Source organism: Strix aluco, chromosome 9 (assembly GCF_031877795.1).
Source record: "Strix aluco isolate bStrAlu1 chromosome 9, bStrAlu1.hap1, whole genome shotgun sequence".
NCBI classification, from domain to species: Eukaryota; Metazoa; Chordata; class Aves; order Strigiformes; family Strigidae; genus Strix; species Strix aluco.
The window spans coordinates 3,273,355-3,283,831 of NC_133939.1; the positions used below are offsets into that span (position 1 = coordinate 3,273,355).

The 10,477-nt window shown below is 51.8% G+C and overlaps 1 protein-coding gene across 1 annotated transcript; it reads left to right on the forward strand.

Moving 5' to 3' along the window:
• Positions 1 to 902: 902 nt before the first annotated feature.
• CRYGS (crystallin gamma S) lies at positions 903 to 9,718 on the forward strand. The gene is made up of 2 exons (XM_074833447.1): positions 903 to 7,397; positions 9,384 to 9,718. Exons 1-2 carry the CDS (start codon positions 7,113 to 7,115, stop codon positions 9,654 to 9,656), a joined length of 558 nt encoding a protein of 185 aa, XP_074689548.1. The 5' UTR covers positions 903 to 7,112; the 3' UTR covers positions 9,657 to 9,718.
• Positions 9,719 to 10,477: the final 759 nt, after the last annotated feature.

A 10,477-nucleotide genomic window follows, 5' to 3' on the forward strand; every position in this document is an offset into this window, starting at 1 on the left:
TTGATGCAAACACTGCTTCATACCTTTAATATTTCTTGTAAAGAGTATCAACTTGAGTGAGTACCATTCTCATGTGCTAGTGGAACCTGCCTTGGGGAGATGTGCTTGTAGCTGAGCACCTAAATAAGCTAAGCAAAACAGACAAAGGCCTTGCATGGCTGACCGCAGGCAGCAGCCTTCTGAAGGGGAAGGCAGGGCATTCAGTGCTCTGGTGCACACAGCTGTTGTGATGCTAGAATTTTCCTGAAGGGGTCTCTCCTGGCTCCTGGGGAGGCAGGTGATGCAATGCAAGGTGAGTTTATTATATTTAACTGACTTTTAAAGGAGACATGTGCAAAGTGACCACAGTGGAGCTTTGAGATGTCCTAGTGGACATCTCAACTAAGGCTGGAGAGCTGCCAGTCAGAGAGGGACCTGGGGGGGTTGATTGCCAGCTGGCTGAACAGGAGCCAGCAGTGTGCCCAGGTGGCCAAGAAGGCCAATGGCATCCTGGCTTGTATCAGCACCAGCGTGGCCAGCAGGGACAGGGAAGGGATCTTACCCCTGTACTCGGCACTGGTGAGGCCGCACCTCGATGAGTGGGTTCAGTTTTGGGCCCCTCACTCCAAAAAGGCCATTGAATGACTCGAGCGTGTCCAGAGAAGGGCAACGGAGCTGGTGCAGGGTCTGGAGCACAGGTCTGATGGGGAGCGGCTGAGGGAACTGGGGGGGTTTAGTCTGGAGAAGAGGAGGCTGAGGGGAGACCTCATGGCCCTCTACAACTCCCTGAAAGGAGGGTGCAGAGAGGGGGGATGAGTCTCTTGAGCCAAGGAACCAGCGGCAGGACAAGAGGGAATGGCCTCAAGCTGCGCCAGGGCAGGGTCAGACTGGCTCTTAGGAAGGATTTCTTTGCAGAAGGGGTTGTTGGGCGTTGGAATGGGCTGCCCAGGGCAGGGGGGGAGTCCCCATCCCTGGAGGGGTTGAAGAGTTGGGTTGACCCAGTGCTGAGGGATCTGGTGGAGTTGGGAATGGTCAGTGTGAGGTTCATGGTTGGACTGGAGGAGCTTCAAGGACTTTTCCAACCGAGATCATTCTGTGATAGTGAACCTACCGGATTGCCTTTTGATAGGACCTGGATTGTGGTTGAACTTTGATCTTTATAAGATGGCATTTGAATTAAAAAAAAAAAAATCTAATTGGCCTCACAGCTTTCTAAGAGTAAGAGCTGTAAGCAACACCACTAGGCAATTCAAGAACGTAAAACGGGAAGAGGATGAGATGCTGCTGATCATGTCTTGTCTCGGGCTGTCATATCAGACTGCATTTAGCAGGACTGTGGCAGTGTACATGGTGGCATGCAGAGCTGCTGTTGCGAGACTGCTTGTCCTGACAGATTTGAAATAGGGTCTGTGTGTTTCAGGCGCCGCTGTGCCAAATTCGTTTCCCTTTGTTTCGCTAAGCCTTTGGGCTGGTGCAGTGAATAGCTGCAGAGGTGTTTTTTCATAATGCACTGGCGGGGGGTGTGGATGTACATAAGCCAGCAATCCTCGCCCTCCCTGCTCAGTGGGCCAGAGTGTGGCTAAAAGAAAAACTTTTGCTCAAACCTCAGACAGTGGTGTAGGAGTTTTGAGTTGAATTTGTGACACTAGCAGATATGGTCAGAAACCTGGGCATCATTCTTTACTCTCTGATGTGTGAAATCACTCTCTTTGGGGGTGTGTGGCCAGACATACTTCTTTGCCTCTATGTCAGGCACCATTTGGAGCAATACAGCTCAAGCTGAGGGTGTGCTGTAAAAATATGCAGCCTCTTTGCTGCACAGATGTTTCCATCATGAGCTTTTGAAGCAGAGCCCCCACGCAGTGGCTGGTCTTTGCAAGCCTGTGGTGTCTGCCCTGAGCACATGTTGACCATTTCCTAGCTGCATCCTTCGCTGCGTGGGAATGTTCTCTGATAAATATTGTGTTTCTTCCTTACACGTGGGGGTGGGCCTTTTAGAGCTGACAAGGATGCCTTCTTGTTTAACATGCTTGAAAGGGAGAGAGCAGCCAAATTGCCCCCCGTCTTCCAGGACTTGGCAGGGGGCTGCGTGTTTTGAGTGTGTTTGGCAGAGTTTTGGTGTTCTGACTCAGCAAATGGTAACAAAGGGAGGATGGCGAAGCCTTCCTTTATTCCATAATCCTGTTTGCTTTTCTGGAAATCGGCTATAGCCTCAGAATCACTGACTCAATTTTTGGATCCTATTCTCATGACAAAGCGGCTGTCTGGTTTAAAACAAGCCCATTATAAAAAGGGTGCCTCAGATCCTGACTGTTTGTAACAGCTTCTGACGTTCCTCCAGCACTGGGGAGCTTGGTTGGAACAGAAAATGTCCAGAGCTGGAACCAAGGTAGGTTTATTTGCAGCCTATACATGACTGTGGCTAGGAGTACAGAATTGATCAGGGGTAAGTTGTGGAGAAATTTCGGTATCTTTGTTCTGCTGACAGCCTACCCCTCTGTCAGTCCCCCTCTGTCGACAAGAGGAGATGCTTCAAATCCCAGCTCAAATGGAGGGAGGCTGGAGCCCTCCCTAGTCTTTTCCCAGATCTTGGCTGTTACTCTAGGTGTGGCTCTGCGAGAGGATCGAGTCGGACACAGTGACTGGTGAGGGGATATTTTAAGATGCACCAGGACCTGATGCCTTGTAGATTGGCGGCGGAGGCTGCTGTGCCAGCAGCAAACGTGATGAGTTGCATTTGCAGAGCAGAGACTCGTGGAAGGCTTCCTTGGGAGGACCTGAGTCCCAACACCAGTGGCAGCTGCCACATCCCCCTTCCGTGGTGGAACAAAGGGTGTGCTGCGACAGAAAGACGCCTGAATGATGACCCTAGCACCAAAGGCAATAGCATTCCCCGAGGGATGCGAACCGGCCTTGGGATTTGGTGGACTCGGCAGAGGTGAATTTAAACTGGAGATGGAGGTAGATCAGAAAGCTCAACTTCAGCTAGAGTGACGTGCATCGGGTGGGGATCCAGCTCTAACGCTGCGTTCTTCTGTCTTGAAGTGAGCAGAGCCCAGCTGACTGGTCACACAGAGCTTGGTGCAGGGTTGGGAGTGGGCAGGGATAAACAGCGGGGAAAGGAGGGCAAGAACTTTGGGGTAGCAGCCAGCTTCCTCGGTGAAATGTTAAGCAACTGTTAAGAGGTGGTGGACAGATGCAGGTCTTTCCATTGTAGGAGTTTTGCTTTTGCGTTACGTTCCTTTTAACCCGTGGAGACTGTAAGACCTGAGGGGGCAGAGGGCTCAGAAGCAGAGTGGTTTGGTAGGCACTGGCCGATGCTATGGAAGATCTAGATTCAGTCTCTGCTTCTCCACACCTTTTGTCCTGTGATCTTTGCTTGAAGTGATTTGACTATTTCTGAGCAGTCTTTAGGAACTGAACACGGGGCGCTGCTTCCTTCTAACTTGGTGGCTGTCAGATAGCAGTGGTACAGTCTTTATGTACCCGTGCATAAAGAAGGTGCTGGGGAAATGTAACTGAGTCACGCTCGAGTCTCCTGTCCGCTTAAAGAGACTTAAATACGTGCTGCCGTTACCCTTGCTGAGAGCCGTGTCCCCTGTGAGCTTGCTACAGGGAATTCGTTGATGATGTGCTGCTGTGGTACAGCAAAATGTCCAGAGGAGTTAAGTCAGTGAAAGAGTGGGAATCTCCTCTTTTCTCCATGCCACGCTCTTGTCTAGCACATTCCAGGGAGAAGAAAAGGGTGAGGGAGTGAATTAAGCACTATTTTTCACAACCTAAGTGAGCGGTCTGCCCTAGGGAGGGGTCACTGCCCCCATGCTGCTTTAGAAGGCAGTGGGCACTACTAGTTAGTGTTTACGAGTTTCCTTCTAACAGAGCTGCTGTTGGGAAGAAATGTAACAACTGCTATGAGGTGGCCAAGGGAGTAAGAGTTTTATAGTCCTGTAAGGAAGATCTGCTATGGCAAATATTATCTGCCAGGTAAGCCCCAAAAAAGCAAAGCTTGGGCAGTGAGCGAGGGTTAGTGCTGCAAGCAGAGCAACTTGATGGCTTTACCGAAGGAAGGCGATTTGTGTTGGAGTGAGATGTGACTGAAACAAACCGATGAATTTGGAACAGGAATCCGTAATTCACCTGTCATTATCCTGTGGGTGCAAAAACATCAGTCTGGTCTGTGCCCAAATCATTGGAGGAAAGCTGAGAAGCGCTGAGTGTGAAGGTCTGAAATGAATTGTGCAAAGGGCTGGGGTGGAGAATGGGTGGACAGGAACCCTCTCCTTGAGTCTCCCTATAAACGGTCTAAGAATAAAACAATGAACAACACTTTTGGTTGGTCACTGTTCTGTGGGCATGGCCATACCCTTAATGTGCTCTCGGATTTCTTTGGCTTTGTGGCTTTATAAGTACAGGGAAAATACCCTCCTAGGAACACCAGGTAGCTTTGCCAAATTGCAGTTCAGTTGTGTTAGGCTGGGTGAGGAAGGAACATCTAATGAGCTTTTCTCTTCTGTTACAAAATTAAAGGCCAACTTAACCGACTTCGTGCACAGTTGCTGTGATAAGGCGTCACAAGAGAAGCTGGTTCTGCTGAATGCCAGCCACAAAATCCCAGCAGCTCATGCGGAGCCAGGAGCAGAGGTGATGGACACCCACTCCTTTCCCAGTGCCAGCCATCCTGCTGTGAGGCAGGAGGAGGCATCCCTCTGCCTGGGTGGGGTGCTGCCTGCACAGAGACCAGACCTGTGGTCTTACAGGCATTGGGTAGAGTTCACTATCGACTGGACAGGAGCGGGACTGCAGATCAGAAGGGGCTGCAGAGCCTGGGGAGTGAGGTTGAAGAGAGGGAGAGCTCATCAGCTGTCCCAGTGGAAGGCGATGGCTGAGCTGCAAAGGGTATTACAGGGATGCTGTGGCTTCCTTGACCACTGGCTTCAAGAAGAGGATTGCTGGTGCGGAGTGACTGCCAAACCTCAGTGAGCAGGGCTTTCATTGTTGCCTCTAGGGTCAGGCTGGCAGAGTTTTCAGGTGATGCCTCTAGGGACAAAGATCCAGAAGCAGGATCTGTAAAACAACAGCAGGATTGTGGCTGGCAAGGGCTGACCAACATGGTTAACTACCCAATAGTAGCAGTGTGGGAAACCAAAAATTGGTCGTTTTGGTGCACACCTTTTACAACCTTTATTCACTTGCTGGAAAGATGGTAGAGATCTCCCAACTCTCCATTGCACTGAAGCTGGGAAGAGCTTGCTCAGGAGAGAGAGACGTGGGGAGAGGTTGTTTTGTATGTTCTGACTGCTTCGTAATGGGAGACCAGTCTCTTGAAAGTCAGAGGAAAATCTGAGTGAAATAACATTATCCTAATAAAGGTCTACTAACAGGCCACAAGACCAAGGACATAAATCCTTTGGCATAATTAGTCCGACTCCGCAGATACTTGGTCAGGTTGGTGGGACATACTGACCAACCAGCTCTAGGAAAACTGTGGCTAACTTATTTTTTAACACAAAGTGAATGAAAAAAAATATAGTGAGCGGGTTGTCCTAGATTTGAGTCTATCTCCTGGATTGAAACTGTGACAATGAACCGTATTTTAACAGCAGTGATGTGAGACTGGTACCAGTAGGCAAAGCACCATAGGTGAAGTACAACCAGCTAGGAGCAAAAGGGGATCGTGTATGTTATTACTCAAGCTATGGAAGAACTATGGAAAATATGGATTACGGAGTACTGCGTGTTAGATGTTCAAATCACTGTGGCCAGAAAAATTATCTCCAGAGCATCTGGGGGAATTGGCTGAGGCAATCTCAGATGCTACCAAATAACTCGGCAGCATGTATGGGGCTGGTGCCATACTGGAAGGCTGGAAAAGGTGAAATGTTGTCTTGAGTATGTACAGCATTGGATCAACCAACTGGCACATCAGTTGATTCAACGCAAGGCTCTGGAAGACACTGGAGTAAGTAATCAAACTCCTGTTAGGGTGGAAGATAGGCTGGTGGTTGGGTGCAGCTGAAAGTGATCTACTGAGACCGATTTGTGTCAAACTAATGTAATTTTTGGTGTGGTCTGGCATAACAGCATCATAAGCGAGCAAGGGATATAGTCAAAATAGACATGATGGTTTGGAAACCCGTATTGCAAAGAGCAGCTCTTGATGAATAATTGTCATCTGGAAGGATATAAAAATGGGGCTGTACAAAGGACTAGTCTGGGTCTGGGGCTTGGCAATATTTCCATGACGGGCTTTCTGAAGAAAGCACATGTTGCCTCTCCAGGGCTGGCTGGATGGGTGATACCTCAGGCAAGAGGAATGGGATTTGCTCACCAGCTCTCGAGATGATTTTGAAACAGGTTGTGATCAAGTAGGGAAAAAGCATAGCTAAGCAAAGTGCTTTGCAGTCAGCTGCCTGGCTGTGGAGCGGCTCTTGGGAAAGAAATGTGGTGATGGATCGTATCACAAAGTTGCAGCAACCAAAGCAGAAGGAAGCCAACTGCAACCGCAGTCCTCGGATGTCTGAAGAACTGTGCTATCCACCACGTACGTGGAGTGCTCCTTTAGTTTTTCTTGGCACTGGTAAAGCTTGTGTGATGTCCAGATTTTGGCATTGACTTTTTCAAAAGTGAGCTGTGGACCGTTAGAGTAGGAACAAGGAGAACGATCGCAGGGCTAGAAAACATGACCCAAGAGGAAAGAGACCTCACCCTGCCCTTATCAGTAAAGGTCTAACCGCAAACACTCGGTAAGCCGACATAAATGAAATGCTGCTTAGTACTGTCCGTTGACTATTTATGGCTCCCTTGGTCATAATTTAGTAACTACTGATCTAGAGAAGGTGGGAGGGAAATGTTTTAATAGTGTTCTCCTGCAAAGAGGAGCGGGACTTCACCAAGGGAGCTTTGGGTTGGATTGGGACAGAACTAGGTGCTGGGAAGGGCAAGAAAATGGTGGCAGCTGGAGTTGTTGGGGCCAGACTGGTCAATTGGCTGCCAGGGTTTGTTGGGATGCAGTTGATCCCGCTCAGTGGTTGGGCTTGATGACTTTTTTTTGACATCTCGAGGGCTCTGTTTTCAGATATTTCATGCCATGATGCGGCTAGAATACGGATGCAGGCATGTGCACACGCTGAGTGATGAGGAACCTCCCTGCTTTCCTTCCTCTGCTTGTGTTTCAGGTCACCTTCTATGAAGACAAGAATTTCCTAGGTCGTTCCTACGAGTGCGACAGCGACTGCCCTGATTTTCACACCTACCTGAGCCGCTGCAACTCCATCCGTGTGGATGGGGGCACCTGGGTGGCCTATGAGAGGCCCAACTTCTCCGGGAACATGTATGTTCTGACACACGGGGAGTATCCTGACTACCACCACTGGATGGGCCTCAACGACCGCCTTGGCTCCTGCAAAGCCATCCAGATAGTAAGTGTGACCTCTTCCCAAGGGACACTTTAATTTACACACCTATCATTAAAGGGTTTCAGCACGCTTGTGGGTGGCCCCCATCTTCCTGGAGACCTGCAGGAGCTCCCTTGGAGAGGATGGCTATAGGGGCTTTGCTCCTGAAGCCCTGCTCTGGGAATGGCAAGGTGTTTGGTGAGTGGAGAAGGTAAATCTCTTCCACTCTTGACTGCAGTGGGAAAAAGCAGATCCTTTTGAGTGCTTTATAGGTGAGTTTCCATAGGGACCGCAGCGTAGTTGTATCTGCATGTTCCTCTAGGGACTTCAGCGTCTGGGCAGGTTGCTCTGAGGTTTGCCTCTTGCCTTACCCCCTGGTGTGCTGCCAACTGATCCAAATCTGATGGTGGGCACAAGGTTTGTATCAGTGGGATGTAGATTTTGCAGGAGCACTCATAAGGGGCAGTTTGTTTGCCTCTCTGGCAAGCCAGGGCTCCCTTCTGATACGGGGAACTGAATCTCAGTATCACCAAGCCCCTCTGGGCATGGGGAGAGCAGCCTCAGGAGCAGGTCTGGAGTGACCAGGAGAGGGAAGGATGCCCGAAGCCCTCCTTGGGCATGCTTGGAGCAGCCTGGTGTCTCCTGGTGTTAGGGGAGCACAGGGGGATGCATGTCTCCCCGCTGCAGCATAGATGCTGTGCTGATCCCCTCCTAACTGAGGATGGGGAGAAGCTTCCGCAGCCTCCAGCAGTGCCTGTCCTGAAGAAGATGGGGGAAGTGTAGGTTGATAGCGAGCAACGTTTACACCCTGTGGAAGTGCTGGGGGGAGAAAGGGACAGAGGGAACGATCCCTTTGGGAAGCCTGTGGGGAGAAGCACCCTTTAAAACTGGCGGGTATGGGAGTGTGGATGGGGTGTGTACTGGGGTTGAGATGTGTTTTTGCCAGCAGTGTGGCAGACACTGGTGGGGACCTGTGCATCGCTGGCTTGAATAGCACAGCCGTGGATTCCCATTGCGTGAGGCAGGTCTCACAGCTGAGAAGGGCTTTTGCTTCTATGTCTGGAGGTCTAAGGCCACTTTGAGCCTGTTCTGGGTTTGAGCTAGGTCTAAATCCCTTTGCACAAGGCAGGGAGAGTTTCCAGCCAGTTCAGAGCGCTGATCTGGCATAAGAGATGGAGCCGAAACACACGGGGAGGTGTAACAGCAACACAGCTTCCTCCATCAGGATGAAATGTGGAGGCCTTATCCTGCAGGTTCACCTGGTGCTGGGCTTCCCCTCCTGCACCTGGGGAGGTTGCACAGGACCCATCCCTTGCAGGCAGAAGGTCCGAGTGCCCCGGAGAAACTGCAGAGACCCCGCAGAGCTCAGCTGGGGCTGGCAACGAGAGCAGGCTGGGGCAGACGGGGGAGGCGGAGGAAGACGGTGTCCAGGCAGCTGCAGATTAAAACTGCCGCAGTGCCTTCGGGCAACGCAGCGCTTCAAATCACAGTGGAAAATACCCACGCTGTGTTCGCCTGTAATACAACCCAGCTGGGGTCACCAGCTCATTAAACTCCTTGTTGCCCGGAGGAGCGGGGAGTGGAGGGGGTTCATCTCTCCTTCTGATGCTCACGTGGAGTGGCTGAAGGGTTCAGGCCAGCAGCGGGATGGGCAGGCTGCCTGGGATAGAGAGCCTGGCTCTTGCTGATGTGGTCTCATCCCTCCCTGCAGCCTGCGAAACTGGGGCTGCGGTGGGGGTTTGAGCTGAAACTGCTCTGCTCCAGCTCGGTGTTTTTGTACCCTCTTTGCGGGTGATGCTGGGTCAAGAGTTATCCCGGCTGCCTCCCTGCTGTGCTCTTGGGGCTGATGTGAGCTGTTCAGCCCTGTCCTGGTGTGCTGGGGGGTAGTTTGTACCCGATGGGAGTCTGACTGTGCTTCAGCTCTGCTCCCATCCACTGGCGACTGTTGGAGCTGGGGATGTGTCGGTGTCTCCCTCCGGTGCTCTGCTATTTTCTCTCCCCTTTTTCTAGCCGAGTGGAGGCCGGAGCCACATCCAGGTATTTGAGAAGGGAGATTTTGGCGGTCAGATGTTCGAAGCCACTGAAGACTGCCCTTCTGTCATGGAGGAGTGGCACATGCGCGAGGTCCATGCCTGCAGAGTGCTGGAGGGCGTCTGGGTTTTCTATGAGCATCCCAACTACCGGGGCAGGCAGTACCTGCTGCCCAAGGGGGAGTACCGCAAACCCGTGGAATGGGGAGCGGCAAGCCCCGCTGTCCAGTCCTTCCGCAGCATTGCTGAGTGAGGCAGCCCGTTGACTGGGCTGCTGGAAGCCGTCAATAAAAGCAACTGAGTCGTTCAGCTCAACCTGTCCTGTTTATTCCCAGAGTCTGCGTGCGAGTTATCCTGCCACAGGGGAATGGGTGTGGAGCTGAGCCTTCTCTAAGCAAAACACCCTCCACCAGCCCCAGTTGCTGCCATCTCTGCTGTCCTCCAGGTTGGCCCCATCCCCTCCCTTCCATCCCACTTGCTCCTCTCTGGAGCTTGTGCTCCGGCATTTGGCCAGTCCAGTGGAGCAGTGGGACAACTCGTCCCTGGGACTCCAGTTTTTGGTGCTAGCTGTGGGTGGCTCAGTCCATCGTGGCCCTGGGGAGTCCCTGCTTGCTGTGTTGCTGCTCTGTGGTGTTTGGGGAGAAGGGATGAGGTTTGCCTCCATGCCACGCTCAACACAACACCCCAGGGAGCCTGAGCAGGCAGCAGACATCCCGCTGCTGGAGGAGCATCTTCCTCTCATGATGCGCAGGGCAACAGGACTGGGGGGAAAGTGGAGATGAGAGGCAGAGATCCCAGAGCAGGCAGGAGGGTTATGGCTGCAGTCTCCATGGGGGATGCTGGGGCCCTCAGCAGCCCAGTGTGCCAGGTACAGGATGCCCTCTGTAGGTGTGAGACAAGAGGTCTGGTTGCTTAAAAAGGGGCTAAAGACCACACCAAGCTGGGCAGCTGGAAGGGGAGGAAGAGGCTGGACGTGGACAGAGATGGTCAGTGCCTCTGAAAGCTGCCCTGAGATGGGAGGTTACTGCTGAATGATCTTGAAGGGCAGGAAGAGGTCCCTGGGTACCTGAGACG

Excerpts from the sequence above, each read along its gene's own strand:
- CRYGS (XM_074833447.1), top strand. The coding sequence starts at position 7,113 with ATGAGGAACCTCCCTGCTTTCCTTCCTCTGCTTGTGTTTCAGGTCACC. Across the intron at positions 7,398-9,383 it reads CCTGCAAAGCCATCCAGATA|CCGAGTGGAGGCCGGAGCCA; the intron begins GTAAGTGTGACC and ends CCCTTTTTCTAG.